Raw genomic sequence first — 23268 nt, forward strand, 5'->3', positions numbered from 1 at the left:
TAGCAACGGGGACGCCACTGGCGGACCGCGTTCCCCGTTGCTGGGTCCATTTAAATTAAGTAAGGGCACCTGTTTCCTGGCCGTGCAGCAAGGCAGCTGCACGGCATTCACGCAATTAGCCCTGTCAGCAGTTGATTGGAGGGCTTCAGTTTATATGCTCTTGCAGTGCCTCACACAGACGCCGGTAATAGCTTCCTGCATGCTGTATCTGTTTGCTGAGAGTGTTTCCAGTCTTGCTGTATCCGGTCGTTCCTGTCCTCAGTTGTCCTGCACTCGGAAGTCGTCATCTTGTTCCTGGAGTCCTGACTGAGCACCGTTTAAACATCCAGTGGTGTTCGTGAGTCGCGGCGTTGCCGTGTGTTGCGGCTTGGCCGCTTTATTATTTATTACTTATTTGTGTTTCGGAGCATTTTGCGGAGGATTCTGCTCCCACAGATCCACTCTGGTATCCAGCGGTGCTGGGTAGGAGTAATGGACTAGTGGATTTTGGTTGTCCTTTTACCTGGCGGTTTTTCCGCACATACTTCAGGTTTGGTTAGTTAGCTTGTTGCCCTTGGCCTGTTGTTAGTCAGAGGTCCTCTTGTCATCATCCTGCCTCGGATTTCCCTTTGTCTCTCACTAAGACCGGGGGGCACCGGAGTTGGGCAGACATAATCCGCCTTTCAAACGTGGCTGCCAGGGGCTCAAGAAACCATAGTCTCGCAAGGGATTTCCGATAGCACGGGTGAGACAATAGAGTTAGGGCGCCAGGGGCAACTAGTCTTTCCTGCTCCCGTAACCAGCATTCCCTTCCAGTACTCTGGCCATTGTCATAAGATCTCCTCCGGTCAGGAGTACTGGAATCGTAACATTATTACCGGCCAATACCAAAACTTAAAATTAAAACAGGGTTTAATTTTTTCCTTATTCAGTTTTGTAAGAGTTATCGGCCTCATGAATCCCACAGGTTTAGGGCCAAATCCTGGTCAGCTCCTAGTCAGCCAGATTCAAGAACTTACTCAGATGGTTCAGGATCTTTCCCTTCGGGTGAAGTCGCAGGAAGATCTTTTACGAACTTCCCCGAGGGTAGTCCCTGAACCAAAAATGCACTTGCCTGACCGTTTTTCTGGTGATAGGAAAGAGTTTTTTAATTTTAAAGAATCCTGTAAACTTTATTTTCGTTTAAGACCGATCTCCTCAGGTACTGAATCTCAGCGGGTCGGGATTATTATTTCTTTGCTCCAGGGGGATCCTCAGACCTGGGCATTTGGTTTAAAAGCAGAGGATCCGGCGTTGTTGTCAGTAGACGCTTTTTTTGGGTCTTTAGGGCTTTTGTATGATGACCCTGATAGAGAGGCATCCGCTGAGAGTCAGTTGCGCGCTCTCAGACAGGGTAGACTAGAAATCCTGCAGAGGTTTATTGTACAGAGTTTCGCCGTTGGTCGAACGACTGTGGCTGGAATGACCCTGCCCTGCGCAGTCAGTTTCGCCTCGGCTTATCAGAGTCTATAAAAGACAGTCTCCTTCAGTATCCCGCTCCTGAGACTCTCGATAAACTCATGGAGCTTTCTATTAAGATTGATCGTCGTCTCAGAGAGCGGAGGGCTGAAAAAGGAGCACCTGTCAGGTCTACTCCATGTGTATATTCCATTCCTGAGGACGTAGAGGAGCCCATGCAGATGGGTCTCTCCCGGCTGTCTCCAGAAGAAAGAGCCAGAAGGCAAAACTCTGGTCTTTGTTTGTACTGTGGTGGTAAGGGACATTTTGCCCGTAATTGTCCGAACAAGTCGGGAAACGCCTCGACCAAGTGAATTGTGAGGGGGTTCACTTTGGTCTGCAGCTTATCTCCTCGAATAACTCCCTTTTAGTCCCAGCTAAAGTTTCCTTTGGCAGCCTCAGTTCTTCGGTGTCGGCTTTTGTTGACAGTGGAGCTGCAGGGAACTTTATGGACTTAACTTGGGCCAAGGCCTTAGGCATTCCTCAGTTAGCCTTGGGTAGGTGTATCACCATGCATGGTTTAGATGGGAGTCCTTTGTCCAATGGGGTTATTTCCCTCTGTACACCCCCTGTACTACTTACGGTAGGAGCTCTTCATTCCGAAAAGATCGAGTTCTTCCTTACCCATTGCCCAGCAATTCCAGTGGTTCTGGGTCACCCTTGGCTGGCCTTTCATAATCCCACCATTGATTGGCGGTCGGGGGAGATTTCACAATGGGGTACCATCTGTAATAAGGAATGTATTACGTTTCCCGTCAGAATAGCAGCTGCCATTCCCGAACTCATTCCCGTGGAATACCAGGACTTTGTTGATGTGTTTTCCAAGGGCAATGCGGACATTCTGCCTCCCCATCGGCCTTATGATTGTGCTATTGAGCTAATTCCTGGTGCCACATTGCCAAAGGGAAGGTTATATGCTTTATCCGGGCCAGAAACTGCGGCCATGAATGAGTATGTTAAGGAGAGCCTAGGGAAAGGATTTATCAGGCCATCTAAATCCCCTTTAAGTGCAGGCTTCTTCTTTGTGGAGAAAAAAGATGGATCACTCAGACCTTGCATTGACTTTAGAGCCCTGAATAAGATCTCAGTTAAAAATACTTATCCTCTGCCGCTGATTTCTGTCCTCTTTGATCAGCTGCGTTCGGCTGTGATTTTTTCTAAAATTGACCTAAGGGGAGCGTATAACCTCATCCGAATCAAGTCTGGAGATGAGTGGAAGACGGCTTTCAGTACTCAGTCGGGTCACTACGAGTATCTGGTGATGCCGTTCGGCTTGTCTAACGCTCCGGCAGTTTTCCAGGATCTCATTAACGATGTGCTCCGTGACTTCCTAGGAAGATTCGTGGTCATTTACTTAGACGACATCCTGATTTATTCTGACTCAATTGAACAACATGTTACCCAGGTGCGTCAGGTTCTTCAAAAATTACGTGAAAATCATCTATATGCCAAGCTGGAGAAGTGTGAGTTTCATGTCACGGAGGTATCCTTTTTAGGGTACATTATTTCCCCTCGGGGATTCTGCATGGAACCTAAGAAGCTCCAAGCCATCCTTAGTTGGGCGCAACCCACCTATTTAAAAGCAATTCAGCGCTTTTTAGGGTTTGCGAATTATTATAGAAGATTTATTCATTCTTTTTCCGACCTGGTTGCTCCCATTGTGGCACTGACTAAGAAGGGAGCGGATCCTACCAATTGGTCACGTGAAGCTGAGTTATCCTTTCAGGCCTTGAAACAAGCTTTTGTCTCAGCTCCAGTCCTCAGACATCCCAACCCAGAATTGCCCTTCGTTGTTGAGGTTGATGCCTCGGAGGCTGGAGTGGGGGCTATCCTATCTCAAAAGGATCCGGAGTCTCTGGAACTACATCCTTGTGCCTTTATGTCCAGGAAATTCTCATCCGCTGAATCCAACTACGATGTTGGTAACCGGGAGTTACTGGCTATTAAATGGGCTTTCGAGGAGTGGAGGCATTGGCTTGAGGGAGCAACACATACCATTTCAGTATTGACTGACCACAAAAATCTTCAGTACATCGAATCAGCTAAGCGGCTGAATGCCCGGCAGGCTCGTTGGGCTTTATTTTTTACTCGTTTCAAGTTTATTATCACTTTTAGGCCAGGTTCCAAGAATACCAAGGCGGATGCCCTGTCACGCAGTTTTCTTCCAGTTCATAATAACAGTCCTGTTACTCCCATACTTCCATCTTCAGTCATTTGGGCAGGCCTCACACAAGATTTATTTACCCAGTTAAAGCAGCTTCAACATCAAGCTCCTGGAAATACTCCTGCTGGTCGTCTTTACGTCCCTGAGTTTTTGAGAGCTACTGTTTTGACTGAGTTTCATGATAGCAAAGTTGCCGGGCATCCGGGGATCTCTAAGACTTTGGAATTAGTCTCCCGCTCAGTATGGTGGCCTGGTCTTTCTAAAGACATTAAGGAGTTTGTTTTTTCTTGTCAGGTCTGTGCACAGTATAAGGTTCCCCGTTCCTTGCCTATCGGGCAACTTATGCCCTTAAATGTTCCTCTCAGGCCATGGTCTCATATTTCCATGGATTTTGTGGTAGACCTCCCTCTGTCAGCCGGATTCCGAGTCATATGGGTGGTAGTGGACCGTTTTAGCAAGATGGCTCATTTCATTGCTCTTCCCCGACTGCCATCTGCCCAGGGATTGGCTGTTTTGTTTCTCCGCCATGTTTTCAGACTTCATGGGTTGCCCACTGATATTGTTTCTGATCGGGGTCCACAATTCATTGCACAATTCTGGAAGTCTTTTTGTGCTTCATTAAAGATGAAATTGTCTTTAACATCCGGCTACCATCCCCAATCCAACGGGCAAACCGAGCGAGTTAATCAATCATTAAAACAGTATTTGCGTTTGTACTCAGCCAAACTCCAGAATGATTGGTCCGAGCTTCTTCCTTTGGCGGAGTTTGCTTACAATAATTCTTGTCATTCCTCCACTAATGTGTCTCCATTCTTTTCAGTTTTTGGTTTTTACCCCAGAGCTAATTCTTTTTTTCAACATTCTTCAGTTTCCTCGCTAACCTTAACCTCTCATCTCAGAGTCATTTGGAAAAAAGTGCACCTTGCTCTCAGAAAAGCGGCCTTTCGAGAGAAAAATTTTTCTGACAGGCTCCGACGTCCTTGCACTTTTAAGGTGGGAGATAGGGTATGGTTGTCGACTCGTAACATTAGACTTCGACAATCCTCAGCTAGATTGGGCCCCAAATTTATTGGACCATTTCATATTATTAAAAAAATCAACCCAGTTGCTTTCCGGTTACGTTTACCAAGAGCTCTCCGGATCGGAAATACGTTCCATTGCTCCCTGTTGAAACCATACGTTTCTTCCAGTAGATTTCCTCGGAAGATCTCTCAGGGGAAATCACCAGTAGATGTACAGGGACAACAGGAGTTCTTGGTGGAGAAGGTTCTCGATTCCAAATTGTCCCGGGGTCGGCTTTATTTTCTGGTGCACTGGAGAGGCTATGGTCCAGAGGAAAGGTCTTGGGTCCTGGATAAGGATCTCCATGCCCCAAGGCTCAAGAGGGCATTTTTTCGGGAATTTCCTCGGAAACCTGGCTTTAGGGGTTCCTTGACCCCTCCTCAAGGGGGGGGTACTGTTAGGCTCCGGGGTCCGCTCGTCGGTGCGGCCCGGCGCCTAGCAACCAGGGACGCCGTACGAATACAGCCGCCGGCTCCCTGGCAACGCTAGACGCCGGGCGCACGGAGCCGCACGGACCCTAGCAACGGGGACGCCACTGGCGGACCGCGTTCCCCGTTGCTGGGTCCATTTAAATTAAGTAAGGGCACCTGTTTCCTGGCCGTGCAGCAAGGCAGCTGCACGGCATTCACGCAATTAGCCCTGTCAGCAGTTGATTGGAGGGCTTCAGTTTATATGCTCTTGCAGTGCCTCACACAGACGCCGGTAATAGCTTCCTGCATGCTGTATCTGTTTGCTGAGAGTGTTTCCAGTCTTGCTGTATCCGGTCGTTCCTGTCCTCAGTTGTCCTGCACTCGGAAGTCGTCATCTTGTTCCTGGAGTCCTGACTGAGCACCGTTTAAACATCCAGTGGTGTTCGTGAGTCGCGGCGTTGCCGTGTGTTGCGGCTTGGCCGCTTTATTATTTATTACTTATTTGTGTTTCGGAGCATTTTGCGGAGGATTCTGCTCCCACAGATCCACTCTGGTATCCAGCGGTGCTGGGTAGGAGTAATGGACTAGTGGATTTTGGTTGTCCTTTTACCTGGCGGTTTTTCCGCACATACTTCAGGTTTGGTTAGTTAGCTTGTTGCCCTTGGCCTGTTGTTAGTCAGAGGTCCTCTTGTCATCATCCTGCCTCGGATTTCCCTTTGTCTCTCACTAAGACCGGGGGGCACCGGAGTTGGGCAGACATAATCCGCCTTTCAAACGTGGCTGCCAGGGGCTCAAGAAACCATAGTCTCGCAAGGGATTTCCGATAGCACGGGTGAGACAATAGAGTTAGGGCGCCAGGGGCAACTAGTCTTTCCTGCTCCCGTAACCAGCATTCCCTTCCAGTACTCTGGCCATTGTCATAAGATCTCCTCCGGTCAGGAGTACTGGAATCATAACACTTAGAAGAGTTGATCTCACTCTGTGTAAAGGTGGATCTTCGTATGCAGGAACGAGGTGGTGAACGTAGTCGGACTGAACGATCCAGAGTCCGGTCTCTCCCGACTAAGCAAATGATCACTCCAAGTCCAGATGAACCTATGCAAATTAATCGATCTCGGCTGTCCCCGGAAGAACGACAGCGCCGTCGTGAGGGTAGACTCTGTCTCTACTGTGGAGCTGCGGATCACTTTCTCAAGTTTTGTAAGTCCCGTCCGGGAAACGGGCAGTCCTAGCTTGTTCCGGAGGAGTCGAGTTAGGGGTTACATCTAAACCTTCTCCGACAGTGGACTGTTTACTCTCCGTGTCCTTGTTTTCTGGGTCTTTAGCCAAACCTGTTAAGGCCCTGCTGGACTCCGGGGCTGCAGGGAATTTTATTTCTCTTTCTTGCGTTCAAAAACTGGGTTTACAGTTACAACCCGTCGAACGACCTATTACGTTGACTGCCATCAATGGTACCCAAATTTCTAATGGTCTTATTTCAAGTTGCACAGTGACAATCAAACTGCAGGTTGGAGTTCTACATCAAGAACATCTGGAGTTCCTAGTGATTCGGGAGATGCCACACGATCTGGTTCTTGGTCTTCCTTGGCTTAAAGTACACAACCCTCACGTCGACTGGAAGTCGTCACAAATAGTATCTTGGAGTTCATTCTGTCATTCTAATTGTCTCACTCCTGTTTATCCGCTCCGTGTATCTTCCAAGTCGATGAGGAACTCATTCCGGAGGCCTATCGGAAGTTCGCAGACGTGTTTTCGGAACAGGCGGCAGATCAGTTACCACCCCATAGACCCTGGGACTGTCCCATTGAGCTCATCCCAGGGAAGATGCCACCCCGGGGGCACATTTATCCTTTGTCATTGCCCGAGACCCAAGCCATGTCGGACTATATCAAGTCTAATCTGCAGAAAGGATTCATTCGCCCCTCTACTTCCCCGGCGGGAGCAGGCTTCTACTTTGTGAAGAAGAAGGACGGAGGGTTGAGGCCATGCATTGGCTACCACGGCTTAAATGAGATCACCATTAAGAACAAATATCCTTTGCCGCTCATCACGGAACTATTTGATAGGGTTCGCGGAGCCCATGTCTTCACGAAGCTCAACTTAAGGGGAGCTTATAATTTGATTCGTATTCGACAGGGGGACGAATGGAAGACGGCCTTCAATACCAGGGATGGGCATTACGAATATCTGGTAATGCCGTTTGGGCTCAGTAATGCCCCTGCCGTCTTCCAAGGTTTTGTGAATAAAATCTTCAGAGATATGTTATACCTAAGTGTAGTGGTATACTTGGATGACATTCTGATATTTTCTATGAATCTCACGGAGCATAGAATTCAGGTCAAGGAGGTACTTCTTTGTCTACGAAGGAATCATCTCTACGGTAAGATCTCCAAATGTACATTTGAGGTTCCTTTAATTCCATTTCTTGGTTACGTCATCTCAGGTACGGAGCTTCGCATGGATCCGGAAAAAGTCACAGCTATTCGGGACTGGACTCAGCCTCTTTCTTTGAAAGCGGTACAAAGGTTTCTGGGTTTTGCGAATTACTACCGGAAATTCATAAAGGGATTCTCTACCATTGTGGCACCTATTACTGCTCTAACCAAAAAGGGGTCTGACCCAAGTCACTGGTCTTCTGAAGCTGTAGCAGCGTTCGCTCAGTTGAAAGCAACCTTTATGTCCGCTCCGGTACTCCAGCAACCGAATTTTTCAAAACCATTCTTCTTGGAGGTCGATGCTTCCTCGGTCGGCATCGGTGCCGTGTTCTCACAGTACTCCTCTGACGGGAAGTTGCATCCATGTGGTTTCCATTCTCGCAAGTTCTCTCCTGCTGAACGAAACTACACCATCGGAGATCAGGAACTCTTGGCAATAAAATCTGCCCTGGAAGAATGGAGATATCTTTTGGAAGGTGCTAAACATCTAATTACGATTTATACCGATCACAAGAACTTGCTGTATCTCAAGACAGCCCAGTGCTTGAATCCCCGTCAAGCTAGATGGGCGCTCTTCTTCACTCGATTCTCATTTGTCATTAAGTACCGGTCCGGGATGCTTAACACCAAAGCTGATGCTTTATCTCGCTCCTTGACGGCTTCAGATGAGGAGAACCCCGTTGGAAAGGCTTTGATTCTCAGTCCAATTTCTATTTCAGCAGCTCCCACAGCTCTTGGTCCACCTCCTGGGAGAATGTCTGTGCCAGCTAAATTCCGACCAAGGTTGATGCAGTGGGCTCATGTTTCCAAGTTTTCCGGTCATCCTGGAGTTCAAAAGATGTGGGAGTTTCTACGAAGATCTTACTGGTGGGACACTATGAAGAAGGATATTCAAAGTTATGTCAACTCATGTCCTCAGTGTGCTCAGCACAAAATTCTTCATTTGCCTCCTGCGGGGTTGTTGCATCCACTGTCCATTCCTAAGAGGCCTTGGACCCATATCTCTATGGACTTTGTCACTGAATTGCTCCTCTCCAAGGGTCACAATACCGTCTGGGTAATTATTGACCGTTTCTCTAAGATGGCACATTTTGTACCTTTGACCGGGTTACCATCAGCTCCCAAGTTGGCTTTGTTATTTATCCGGGAACATTTCCACCTGCACGGGTTACCTCAGGAAATCGTCTCTGATCGGGGGGGTACAGTTCACTGCAAGATTCTGGAGAGCCCTCTGTACAGTCTTACAAATAAAACTCAAGTTTTCATCCGCATACCATCCACAAACCAATGGGCAAACTGAATGCGTCAAACAAGATTTAGAGACTTTTCTCCGTGTTTACCTCTCTCCCTCGCAAGATGATTGGGTGGAACTGTTGCCATGGGCAGAGTTTGCCCATAATCATCTGTACCACTCTTCGACCGGTGAGTCCCCATTTTTCATTAATTATGGTTTTCATCCCCAAGTTCCAGAATTACCCATTTGTCCTCCGGAGGATGTTCCTGCTGCAGCCTCTACTCTCCGGCACTTCATTCAAATTTGGAGTCGAGTCCATGCTAATCTCAAGAGAGTCTCCAGCCGTTATAAGTTCTTTGCGGATAGAAAGCGACGAGCAGCTCCCCAATATAAGGTTGGTGACAGGGTATGGCTCTCTACCCGCAATCTTCGGTTAAGGGTGCCCACTATGAAGTTCGCTCCGAGGTTTATTGGTCCTTATCCCGTGTTACAAGTCCTGAACCCGGTTGTCTGCAAATTGGGATTGACTTCCCACCTCCGGATACCAAATTCCTTCCATGTGTCTCTCCTTCGCCCCCTTATTTTAAACCGGTTCCATTCAAAATCCCCGAGGCCAACCTCTGCAGAGACTGAAGCTGGAACGGACTTTGAAATAAAAGCTATTCTTGACTCTCGTTATCTTCACAAGAATCTACAGTATTTGGTGGAGTGGAAAGGTTTTGGCCCCGAGGAGAGGAGCTGGGTCAAGGCTACGGAAGTAATGGCTCCCCGACTGGTGCGGATCTTCCATTCCAGACATCCAACAAAACTTGGGAAGTGTCCGGGGGCCACTCCTGGAGGAGGGGGTACTGTCACACGCCAGAGGCGGCGTTCGCCGCGCTTACCCCTGTGTGCTTGCTGGTCTGTGTTGCGGCCTCCGCCTTTGGTGGTCCACGGGCTCCGGCGTCTGGCTGGCGCGGCTCCCGGCGGTTCTCCAGGGCAGGGGCGCCGCCATGACACCCGGCATCACGTGCGCGGGGAGCAGGTGACGTCATCAGACTGTTCCGCCAATCCAGCGGAGGCGGGAGATTCAAAGTCAGACGCCGGGCAGAGCCTCGGTGCCTGAGTATCGTCTCTTTTCTGAAGTGGATGCCAGAGCTCCCGTACGCAGTGTGTCTCCCAGCAGCTATACTCCTTTGCACCTAGCATTCAGGGTGCCTTCCTGCAGCACAGTCTCCAGTGATCCGAGCAACTAGTGTGTTCCTCTGCAGTGCAGTTGCCAGCGCTCCCTGGATTCAGCAAGGCCTGCGGGCCGAACCAACCTTAGTGCTTCCAGCGTTCAGTGTCCTTAAACACCACTCACCAATTCTTCAGTGTTATTTACCATCGCTCACAAGTTCTTCATTCATCAGTGTCTTTAAAACATTGTTCACCAATTCTTCAGTGTCATTTACCATCGCTCACAAGTTCTTCATTCATCAGTGTCTTTAAACATCGCTCACAAATTCTTCAGTGTACTTCATCATTGCTCATGAATTCTTCAGTAACTTTTTGACATTGCCTACAAGTTCACGTTCTTTCATGTCCCGCTGTATTGCTCCCTTTCTTTAATAAAGTTCCTCAGCATTCTTTTACCAAACCTAACTAATAGAGTCCTGTATGAGGAAATCCTATATCCGACCATCCCTGCTCCGACCCACCTGTGGTTCCCATTCCCGACCATCGGAAGAACCCCCGAGTCCACAACATCCCCAACCCCAGTCAGTGACAGTCAGTCACAAGTAAAAAGCAAGAGCCACGCTTAACGCGTATCGGACTATATGTCCTTCATCAGAAGCGTGGTTGACTGGCTCCAGAAATGTGCTTTTATACCTTATTAAATGAGAGTTCCAACTGGCTCCAATAATCAGTCACAGATCGCGCTCCGAACAGCTCACATGCGCGATCATCGCCGGAACCGGAAGTCATCAATGCGGTTCACATGCGTTCCAAACTACCGGAAGTAGTATACTCGGCTTCCCTTCACCATACGACATGGACAGAGTCCTTGTAAGGTCATATGTAATAACAGAGTCCCGGACTGGTATAAATTCATATACATAATACATAAAAAGAAAAAAGAGAAAATAGCAGCAATTACCAGCAATATATGCGTACAGATATAAAGTGCAAGACAGTGCAAGAAAAATGTGCAAAAGTAAGTGAATGAATTAGGTCAAAAAACATTTCAATTCGAATTCACCGTTGAGTCCCCTTGGAGTGAGGGTGCCCAAACGGTGTATAGACTTCATCTCCGCTTGAGAGACACTCTATGTATTATGTATATGAATTTATACCAGTCCGGGACTCTGTTATTACATATGACCTTACGAGGACTCTGTAATCACCAGTAAGTGTCGATGGGACTTTGCATAAAAAGAATTGCTGCACTAGAGGTTTTGAAGAACGGCTCACAGCGTTTCCTGATTAGTGGAACGCATATGAACCGCAAGGATGTCCATGTCGTATGGTGAAGGGAAGCCGAGTATACTACTTCCGGTAGTTTGGAACGCATGTGAACCGCATTGATGACTTCCGGTTCCGGCGATTATCGCGCATGTATGCTGTTCGGAGCGCGATCTGTGACTGATTATTGGAGCCAGCTGGAACTCTCATTTAATGAGGTATAAAAGCATATTTCTGGAGCCAGTCAACCACGCTTCTGATGAAGGACATATAGTCCGATACGCGTTAAGCGTGGCTCTTGCTTTTTATTTGTGACTGACCCTGGGACATTTGGACACAGCCACCTTGGGAGTTTATTCTGCATGCTATCAGGCACTTGGAGAGCCTGTTCACATCTTTTACCATCATTTGCTGTGGCTGCAAGGACCCCCTTGGTGATATACTATCTGTGTTATCCTATGGAGTCTTATTTGATATGCTTCTCTTTTTTTAACTTCTTGTAAGCTTTATCTGTGCATTAAACTGGTGCGTGTTTTTAAAAAAAAGTACTACACCATGGTCTGTGTTTAATGGTGCCTCTTATTTCATTCCCATTCATATTGGGGAAAGAGGCACTTATTTTTCAGGTCTCTCAGGGATACCACTAGTCCTATCCGAATATTGGGCTCGATATAAGGATTACCTAGAGTGAATCTCTATCCATCATTTATCATCATATGAGGATTATTATCCAATTAAGGGAGATTGTATTTTATTCATATCATTTGACTATGTATATGTTTTGTCATGGTATTTGGTGAGCGCTGTTTCCACGTGTGCAAATTTTCTTTACATCAATAGTGAATACATGAAAAAAGTTAAATCAATGTAATACTTGACTAACTTTGGTAAGATTCTAATTTACCAAATTCATGTAAGGCAACTAATGAAGAATTCTTTCTGTCTAAATATAATTCAATATTGCTTGCCTTTGTAATGCTTTTACTCTTTTTACTCTTTACAGGTTTATGATAACACTGAATCGCTGCTTTCCCATTTTCATGGTGTTGTCTTGGATATACTCAGTATCCATGCTGGTGAAGGACATTGTTCTAGAGAAGGAATTGCGCCTGAAAGAGACTATGAAGAACTTGGGTGTCACCAATGATGTAATTTGGTTCACCTGGTTCATTGATAGTTTTAGTGTTATGTCACTTAGTACCCTTCTCTTGACCATCACCATTGTGGTAAGTTCCATCTCATTATGTTTTGTTGCAAAAGTAAGTTCTTCTGTGCAAGAAAAAAGTAATCCATAGAATATTTCCAGCTGAGATTGGCCAAGCTAACTCTTATCAACCTATTTAGGGGCAATTCTAATGATCCCACAGGAGAAATAAAACATTAGGATGCAGGGGCATTTTATATTTTTACAGAGGAGGGGTCCTGTGGGCAGGCTCTGAGTGGGCCTCCTCCTCTTCACGGCGCTGTAAACTCTGGTACTGTGCCAGAGTCTACTGCACATGCGCAGGTCTCCGGAAACATGGCACCCGCCATGTTCCGGAGACCAAATTCCCACTGCACATGCGTGGTGGCCATTTTGCCAGCTGAAGCTCCATCATGGGACTTCGGAATGGTAAGAAAGTGAAACATGGGTGCAGTGTCAGCGCCCACTGGACAAAAGGGGCCCATGTGCATCGCACACATTGCACCCATTATAGAAAAACACAAATGTTTGGATGCTAAACAGTGTTTCAGTGGCAAGATCTGGTTAGACTGCAGTCAGTTCACACTCTGCTCGTGAGTTGTGCCAATATTCTCTATTTCTTTCTCACACATAATCCATCATAGAGAGAATCACTAATGGGGTAGCAGTACAGCCATCCTGGAGGAGAATACACTGATTGCTATTCCCATGTCCAACATTTATCTGCCCCTTCTGTTATGTCACTACTATCCAAGGCCAGATAAAGGGCCACATGTTTTATGGGCCTATACTAAGAAGGGGAGGAGCTATGAGCAGTGATATGTGGGTGTGGTTAGTGCCATGTGGGTGTGTACACCTCTACACTATCAGACCTACAGTCTCACAAAATACATAAAAAATAGAAAAATACATAAAAATAGAAAAATTGCAGAATTTTGTGAGAAAATTAAAAATACAATTGTAATACTTATGATTTATGGCCAATCCTGTTGTCAGCTGGGTGGTTTACTATCATCATGATGATGGGCCTATTTTTATGTGGAGGCCCGGAGTTGTAGCTCCATCCGCTCCATTGTTAATCTGGCCCAACTACTACCTACAGTACCCTTCTATCAATTGTCACAGCCCCATCTTCCAGCACTTCTCTTCTATAAAATGCAAGTACAAGTAATCTATCAATGATTTAATTGGATCAGTGTAAGAAAGGAAATGTTTGAGATGATGAATCAAGAAGCAGCCCAGTGTTCTCAGCCAAGTGATAATTCTAGGCCAGGCAATTTCCCTCCATTCCATTATATTTCCAGCATCTAAATGCTCATAAAATGTTAAACCTACATTTCTGAAGGCAGCAGTGCTCAGATGCATCTTGCCCAACCACACCTCATAATTCAGTCATGTGTGCATCTATAATGGGTGCACAGGGGCCCACACCACACACTCTGCTAACATGGGCTATACTTACCTCTTCATCGGCAGCACAGAATTCTCCAGAAAAATGTTGCCAAGGCCATTATCCCGGAGATCTACAGTTTCAGAGACTACTCAGTGAACGCACCAGTGAGAGAGTGGGACCTACATGGAGCTGTGCAACTTATTGTGCACAGGGCAGTCCATCTGGGGCAGTGTTTCCCAAACCATGTCCTCATGGCCCACTCACAATCCAGGTATTCAGGATATCCATGCATGATAACAGATGGCTTAATTATTACCTTGGTCACTTTAATTAGTTTTATGAAGCAGATATATCCCTAATCTCTGGACTATGATTCGGCCATAAGGACAGGATTTGAGAAACACTGATCTGAGGGCACGGGTGGAAATCCAAGACATTGTATTTGTGCTGTGCATGAAGGGACAGTGTAAATAAGGACTCCAGACGTACCTATTATATAGAATATGCGATTGTAATCTGCTCACTATGAGGAGTACCCAATAGGGGAAAGTTCGCTTGGCTGATTTACCTCTTTGGGGCTACAGGAAATCCCAGAAATGTCAATAGGTTGCCTGCAACTGATGTACATAGTGAAACATAATCCCATAACTGGACCCATTCATAGTGGTTTCCTAACTGTGTGTAAGAAAACACACTCCAGAATTTACACTACATGGTAATTGCCATCTAAGTTCCATGGAATCAAATGACATTCTAAGCACCAACACACATATATAAACTAACCCTCAGGTCTCAGAGGCATAACAGGGTATATTTTATGGCACAGAAAAATATTCTCATACTCTCCATTAGCTACCTGATATATAAAGGCATATACAGTAGCTGAAAGGTCAATTCATTTAGTAAACAAAACATTCTTGAACAATTGTTGTGGCTGTTTGTGTGATTGCATTACAAGTATTACAGAGGAAATAGTGGGCAGTGCTGATTAGTCATAGTTATTTGTGTCACTGCTTTGTGAGGCTCCAGACTGCTGGCAGCACATGCAGGGACTAGCAGTTCCACAGTAGTTGTAGGGCCACAGGTTCATTACCTCAGCTCTAGATTATTTACAGTACATGCTCTATCAGGTCTGCAGATCTGGCAAGGAAGGAAATTAGTTGATGCTGGATCTGGGCATGTGTGTTGGAATTTACAGAGCAAGTTTCCTGTAAAGTATGTGAGATTGTGGATGCTTATTCACCCATTAAAGCAATACAGGTTACGCAATATATATAACTAGCTGAATACCCGTGCTTCACTATGAGATAAGGATGGTAAATTAGAATTATAGTTGTTCGTTAATTTCTCATACGTCCTAGAGGATGCTGGGGTCCACTTCATGACCATGGGGTATAGACGGTTCCGCAGGAGCCATGGGCACTCTTAAGACTTTTCAATGGGTGTGAACTGGCTCCTCCCTCTATGCCCCTCCTCCAGACCTCAGTTTTAGAAATGTGCCCAGGCAGACTGGATGCACTCTGGGGAGCTCTACTGAGCTTCTCTGAAAAGACTTATGTTAAGTTTTTTATTTTCAGGGAGAACTGCTGGCAACAGTCTCCCTGCTTCATGGGACTGAGGGGGCAGAAGTAGGAACCAACTTCCTGAAGAGTTTCATGGCTCTGCTTCTGGCTGACAGGACACCATTAGCTCCTGAAGGGTACTGAACGCTAGCCGTGTCTAGATGCTCACTCCCACAGCACGCCGTCACCCCCCTCACAGAGCCAGAAGTCAGAAGACAGGTGAGTAGAAGAAGACAGATCTTCTATCAAGTAAAGTGATGGCTGAGGTACAGCGCGGCTGGCGGGAGCGCAGCGCGCCATTGCTGCCCACACACACACGCACTGCAGGGTGCAGGACGCGGGGGGGGGTGCCCTGGGCTGCAAAAACACCTCTATAAACTGGCAAATAGGGGGTATAATATGCCCAGGCACAGCCGTACCCCCGCCAGTATAAATATTAAGAAAATTGTGGGGGCGGAGCTTCTTCCTCAGGCAGCCAGCACACTGCTCAGCGCCATTTTCTCTCTCCTCAGGCTGCAGAGACATCGCTGGTCCTCCTTCACTTCTGACTACAAGTATAAGGGTGCAAAACAAGGGGGGCCACAAGCGAATTTGGTGCTTTACAAGTGTGTTTTACTGTATAAAAAGCGCTGCATGTCAGTGGGCATTCTGTGTTCACAGGCATTAGATACTGGCGCTGGGGTTGTGAACTGGCTGCTCCTAAACCGTGTCCCTCTGACAGATTTTACTGTGGGTCTGTCCCCTATAAATCCCAGTGTGTCTGAGTGTGTGTTGTACACGTGTGTAAGACATGTCAGAGGCAGGGAGTTCCTCCCCGGAGGAAACCATTTTAGGGACACAGAAGTGTAATGTGGTAGCGCTGCCGGCACATCAAGAGCCTGCATGGGTGAAAGAAATACGTGATAGTATGCATCATGGGGGTCATTCCGAGTTGTTCGCTCGTTATTTTTTTCTCGCAACGGAGCGAATAGTCGCTAATGCGCATGCGCAATGTCCGCAGTGCGACTGCGCCAAGTAAATTTGCTATGCAGTTATGTATTTTACTCACGGCATTAGGAGGTTTTTTCTTCGTTCTGGTGATCGTAATGTGATTGACAGGAAGTGGGTGTTTCTGGGCGGAAACTGGCCGTTTTATGGGTGTGTGTGAAAAAACGCTACAGTTTCTGGGAAAAACGCGGGAGTGGCTGGAGAAACGGAGGAGTGTCTGGGCGAACGCTGGGTGTGTTTTTGACGTCAAACCAGGAACGACAAGCACTGAACTGATCGCAGATGCCGAGTAAGTGTGGAGCTACTCAGAAACTGCTAAGAAGTGTCTATTCGAAATTCTGCTAATCTTTCGTTCGCAATTTTGAAAAGCTAAGATTCACTCCCAGTAGGCGGCGGCTTAGCGTGTGCAAAGCTGCTAAAAGCAGCTTGCGAGCGAACAACTCGGAATGACCCCCCATATCAATAGGAGATTAGATAAGTCTGAATCTCATGCTGAGTGCTGGAGAAAATCTGTGGAGGATGTGATTTTTCAGGGCTCTGTTCTTCCATCCGTAGGCGACACATCTGGGTCACATAAGAGACCATTTGCGAATATTGTGAATACTGATACCGACACGGACACTGATTCTTGTGTCGACGAAAGTGACTCCAGAGAAATAGATCATAAATTGGCAATAAATATACAATATATGATTGTAGCTATAAGGGAAGTGCTGGAAGTCACGGAAGCCACTCCTGTACCTCAGAGAAGGCTTATTTCTATAAAGAAAAGAAATCCAAGGTCACTTTCCCTCCTTCCCACAAGCTTAATACTCTCTTTGAAGGGATGTGGGTGAATCCCGAAAATAAATCTCCAATTCCCAAGAGAATTCAGATAGCTTATCCTTTCCCGGTGGAGGACAGGAAAAAATGGGAGTCACCCCGTTTTAGACAGTACACTGTCCAGGTTGACAAAGAAGGTAATTCTCCCTGCACCTTGCACGGCTTCACTAAAAGAGCCGGCAGACCGAAAGATGGAAACTACATTGAAATCCATTTATGTTGCCAATGGTATGCTGCTCAGGTCCACAATTGCTTGCGCGTGGGTGAGTCGCGCTATTGAAAAATGGTCAGAAAGCGTGTCATCAGAAATTGACACGATTGATAAAGATGAGATACTCCTTAAGTTAGGGAATATCAAAGATGCTGCCGCATACATGCTAGAAGTGATGAAAGATATCGGACTCTTGAGTTCACAAGCCGCTACCATGGCAGTATCGGCTCGGTGGGCGTTGTGGAACGCGGATGCAGCTTCCAAAAGAAATATGGAGGCTCTCCCATATAAAGGTGAGGCCTTATTTGGCGATGGACTGGATGCGTTAGTCTCGGCGGCTACCGCAGGTAAGTCGACATTTTTGCCCTCTGCGCCTGCACCGGCAAAAAAGACATATCACCCGCACATGCAGTCCTTTCGGCCCAATAAATACAAAAAAGCGAGAGGTTCCCCCTTCTTTGCAGGTAGGGGAAGGGGAAAGGGAAAGAAGTCCACAGTGGCTTAAGGTTCCCAGGAACAGAAGTCTACCCCTACTTCTGCCAAATCTTCAGCATGACCCTGGCGCTCCTTTGCGAGAGGCCGCTCGGGTGGGGGCACGTCTCAAACTGTTCAGCTAAGGTTGGATTCTGTCTGGCCTGGATCCCTGGGTCTTGCAAATAGTATCCCAGGGATACAAGCTGGAGTTTCAAGACGTTCCCCCATGCCGATTTTTCAAATCGACCTTGCCAGCTTCTCTTCCGGAAAGGGAAGCAGTAACAGCGGCAATCCAAAAATTATGTCAGGATCAGGTCATAGTCCTGGTACCTTTGTCACAACAAGGGGAGGGGTTTTATTCAAGCCTTTTTGTAGTTTCCGAAGCCAGACGGCTCGGTCAGACCGATCCTAAACCTAAAAAATCTGAATCTCTACTTGAAACGATTCAAGTTCAAAATAGGATCACTGAGGGCAGTGATTTCCAGTCTGGAGGAGGGGGACTACATGGTGTCTGTAGACATAAAGGATGCTTACCTGCATGTTCCCATTTATCCTCCTCACCAGGCTTATCTGAGATTTGCGGTTCAGGATTGCCATTACTAATTCCAGACGTTACCTTTCAGTCTCTCCACGGCGCCGAAGGTATTCACCAAGGTGATGGCGGAGATTATGGTTCTCCTGCGTCAAAAAGGAGTCGATATAATTCCTTATCTGGACGATCTCCTGATAAAGGCGAGATCCAGGGAGCAGTTGTTACAAAACATCACACTCTCCCTGTTCATACTCCAACAACACGGTTGGATCATAAATTATCCAAAGTCACAGTTGGAACAGGCAACAAGATTGTCTTTTCTTGGGATGATTCTGGACACAGAAGTCCAGAGAGTATTTCTTCCGGTGGAAAAGGCTCTGGAAATCCAGAAAATGGTAAAACAGATATTGAAACCATCAAGTGTGTCGATCCATCAGTGTATTCGGTTGTTGGGGAAGATGGTGGCGGCCTACGAGGCCATACAGTTTGGCAGGTTCCATGCCAGAGTATTCCAGTGGGACCTGTTGGACAAGTGGTCGGGATCCCACCTACACATGCACCGGAAGATAAGCCTGTCGTCAAAAGCCAGGATTTCGCTCCTGTGGTGGCTACACAGTTCTCACCTACTAGAGGGATGCAGGTTCGGGATTCAGGACTGGGTCCTGGTAACCACGGATGCAAGTCTCTGAGGCTGAAAGCTGTCACTCAGGGGGAAAGCTTCCAAGGAAAATGGTCAAGTCAGGATGCTTGCCTTCACATAAATGTGCTGGACTTGAGAGCCATTTACAACGGCCTTCAACAAGCGGTACATCTTCTTCAAGATCATCCCGTGCAGATCCAGTTGGACAATGTAACAGCAGTCGCGTACATAAACCGGCAGGTACGGAACGAAAAGCAGAGCGACAATGGCATAGGTGACAAAGATCCTCCTCTGGGCAGAAAGACATGTAAAGGCTCTGTCGGCAATTTTCATTCCGGGAGTAGACAACTGGGAAGCAGACTTCCTCAGCAGACACGATCTCCATCCAGGAGAGTGGGGCCTCCACCAAGAAGTCTTCGCAGAGGTGACAAGTCTTTGGGGAGTTCCTCAAGTAGACATGATGGCATCTCGTCTCAACAAGAAGCTTCAGAGATATTGTTCCAGGTTGAGAGACCATCAAGCAATAGCAGTGGATGCGCTAGAGGCCCAGTGGGTGTTCCGGTCGGTGTATGTCTTCCCTCCACTTCCGCTGATCCCAAAAGTGCTCAGGATCATAAGAAGAACAAGAGTTTGAGCAATCTTCATTGCCCCAGACTGGCCAAGGAGGGCTTGGTACCCAGATTTTCAGGAGTTGCTCATAGAAGATCCTCGGCCTCTTCCTCTTCGCGAGGACCTGCTGCAGCAGGGAGCGTGCGTGTATCAAGACTTACCGTGGCTACGTTTGATGGCATGGCTGTTGAGCGCCGGATCCTAGCCCGAAAGGGTATTCCCAAGGAAGTCATCCCCACCCTTATTCAGGCCAGGAAAGGAGTAACGTCGAAACATTACCACCGTATTTGTAGAAAATATGTGTCTTGTGTGAATCTAAGAAAGCTCCTACGGAAGAGTTTTAGTTGGGACGTTTTCACCATTTTCTGAAGGCTGGTGTGGAGGCGGGCCTTCGATTGGGGTCAATCAAGGTCCAGATTTCGGCCTTGTCAGTGTTCTTCCAAAAACAATTGGCCTCTCTTCCAGAGGTTCAGACCTTCGTGAAAGGGGTTCTACACATCCAGCCTCCATTTGTGCCTCCAGTGGCACCATGGGACCTTAATGTGGTGTTGCAGTTCCTTCAATCGGATTGGTTTGAGCCTCTACAAGAGATAGAGTTGAAGTTTCTCACTTGGAAAGTGGTGATGCTTTTGGCATTGGCATCCGCACGGCGGGTGTCTGAATTGGGGGCCTTGTCTTCCATGTAGATAGGGCAGAGTTGAGAACTCATCAACATTTTCTTCCAAAGGTGGTTTCATCTTTCCACATAAACCAACCTATTGTGGTGCCAGTAGTTACTGACACGTTCACTGAGTCAAAGTCTCTAGATGTGGTTAGGGCTTTGAGGATTTATGTCGCTAGAACAGCTCGAATACGGAAAACAGAGTCTTTGTTTGTCCTGTATGCTCCCAACAAGATTGGGTATCCTGCTTCCAAGCAGACTATTGCGCGTTGGATCAGAGGTACGATTCAGCACGCTCATACTACGGCTGGATTGCAGTTACCGACGTCGGTGAAGGCCCATTCCACTAGGAAGGTGGGCTCATCCTGGGCGGCTGCCCAGGGGGTCTCGGCATTGCAACTTTGCCGAACAGCTACTTGGTCGGAGTCAAACACATTTGCAAAATTCTACAAGTTTGACACCTTGGCCGATGAAGACCTCAAGTTCGGTCAATCGGTGCTGCAGGCTCATCCGCACTCTCCCGCCCTTACTGGAGCTTTGGTATAAACCCCATGGTCATGAAGTGGACCCCAACATCCTCTAGGACGTATGAGAAAATAGGATTTTGATACCTACTGGTAAATCCTTTTCTCCTAGTCCGTAGAGGATGCTGGGGGCCCGTCCCAGTGCGTACTTTACCTGTAGTTTTGTTATTAGAGTTACACAAGTTGTGTTATATTAGTTTCAGCATGTTGCTGTAATTGGTTCATGCCTGTTGGCGTGTGTTCTGTTGAATGCCATGTTGTGCGGCATGGTTGAGGTGTGAGCTGGTATGTATCTCACCACTAGTATTAAAGTAAATCCTTTCCTCGAAATGTCTGTCTCCCTGGGCACAGTTCCTATAACTGAGGTCTGGAGGAGGGGCATAGAGGGAGGAGCCAGTACTCACCCATTGAAAAGTCTTAAGAGTGCCCATGGCTCCTGCGGAACTATCTATACCCCATGGTCATGAAGTGGACCCCAGCATCCTCTACGGACTAGGAGAAAAGGATTTACCGGTAGGTATCAAAATCCTATTTGATGTTGGTTGGATATCTAGTATAGAGGCATATCTTGCTTCCCTGATCCACTTTGTGTAGTGGCCGGACCCCTTTTTGGTCCCCCAAGGGACCTTGCTTTTCCCACTATACAACTCTATACAAGTCTGTGTCTTCTTGCTGCCTCCATTTCCCTCCTCACATCATGTCAGTGCCCCTGTGAAATGATCAATTTATTTACAGGTTTTTTTTATATAGCGCAGCACTTTCTTGCTCTACTGATATACTCTGTGCTGCTGGGGGACCATGCTACTTCCACTATATAACTCTCAGTGTGTGGGTTTGTGTTACCTCCATTCCCCTGCTGACATCATGTCACTGCCCCTGTCACATGCAGCCCTGTCCTGCTTGACATATCATGCATCTCCTAATATACTCTGTGCTGCTGGGGACACTGCTCCTCCCACTATATAACTCTCAGCGTGTGGCTTCCTGCTACCTCCATTCCCCTCCTCACATCATGTCACTGCCACTGTCACATGAAGCCCTGTCATCACTGACATATCATGCATGTCCTGACTCCTGATATAGTCTGTGCTGCTGGCCCACCCCTAGGGGTGCTAGGGGCGTGTTACCCCCACAGTGTTTGTTCCCAGATTGTAAGTCATATGTGTACCAAGTTTGGTGTAAATTGCACCAGGCATTCCAGAGTTATGCTGACTGCTGAAATAGTCTGTGCTGCTGCCTCACTCCTAGGGGTGCTAGGGGTGTTTTACCTGCACAGTGTTTGTTCCCCAATTATAAGTCATATGTGTAGCAAGTTTGGTGTAAATTTGTCCATGCATTCCAGAGTTATGCTGTCTGCAGAAATACTCTGTGCTGCTGCCTCACTCCTAGGGGTGCTAGGGGTGTGTTACCCCCACAGTGTTTGTTCCCAGATTGTAAGTCATATGTGTACCAAGTTTGGTGTGAATTACTGCAGGCATTCCGGAGTTATGCTGGAACATACATATATACATACATACATACATACATACATACATACATACAGACACACATCCATTTTTGGGGATTTCTGTGGAGGGGCAGTGACATTTGGAAAACCGGTTCTTAGCAAGCACCTGGGACCTAAGGAGTAATTGGACGCTGCGGAACCCTTGTGGCGCCATATAAATAAAGGATAATAATAATAATAATAATAAAAGGAGAAGCTACCTGCCAAGTTTCAAGGTTGTAGGCCTTGTGGTTCAAGAGCTTTCGTGATGAGTCAATCAGTGAGTCAATCTCCTTTTTTGATATATATATATATATATATTTATTTTCCAGACTACAGTATGTAGGTATTTTTATGAGGCACTTATAGGCGAAGTGTCTCTGATATGGACGCTAATGGCATGCAGGCTAAAGATTGTGCTGTATGTACAGTCAGGGCTGGTGGTAGCACTAGGTGGGCCTAGCATTTAAGGAGTGCATAATGTTACTCATTCAGGGGCATATTTATCTTGGTGAAGAGGCTAGGAGTGAAGAGATAACTAATACCATCACCTCACGGCATGTTCTGACACTACACATGTGCTGCCATAAGGTCGAGAAATCACTCTCCGGTGATAATGCACCTATAGCCACATAGCAGCTAATACTATCGGAATATGTTGTTAGCTAACTGGGGCCAAGCTCTGAAAAGCTCACTTGTTAATGGGGCCAATAATGGGGACTGCGCTCTGCAGTGGTGTGTAGCCTACCACAGGAGATCTTTCTGATATCTCATGCGTTAGCCTCTTTTTAAAAACCTAAATCATGTGGAATCTCCATTTCTGTATTATTTTAAGGTAAAATTGGCTTGATAAATAAGCCCTCAATGTATTTATTTTTACAAAAGCACCTTGGCCATTATAAATGCAATCTAGTTGCTTATTCTTGTAAATGTATCTCACTTTCCTGTTGTGTTAGCCCGTTTCTGGGGTGTGATTCAG

The 23268-nt window shown here is 46.8% G+C and overlaps 1 protein-coding gene across 1 annotated transcript in view; it reads left to right on the forward strand.

The window, feature by feature from the left end:
- ABCA4 (ATP binding cassette subfamily A member 4) overlaps positions 1 to 23268 on the forward strand; it is a 502596-nt gene that overhangs the window by 197571 nt on the left and 281757 nt on the right. Inside the window, exon 14 of the mRNA XM_063941498.1 lies at positions 12209 to 12431. Within this exon, the coding sequence (XP_063797568.1) occupies positions 12209 to 12431 (223 nt within the window). The remainder of the gene's footprint in view (positions 1 to 12208; positions 12432 to 23268) is intronic.

Source organism: Pseudophryne corroboree, chromosome 9 (genome assembly GCF_028390025.1).
Source record: "Pseudophryne corroboree isolate aPseCor3 chromosome 9, aPseCor3.hap2, whole genome shotgun sequence".
Classification (NCBI taxonomy): domain Eukaryota; kingdom Metazoa; phylum Chordata; class Amphibia; order Anura; family Myobatrachidae; genus Pseudophryne; species Pseudophryne corroboree.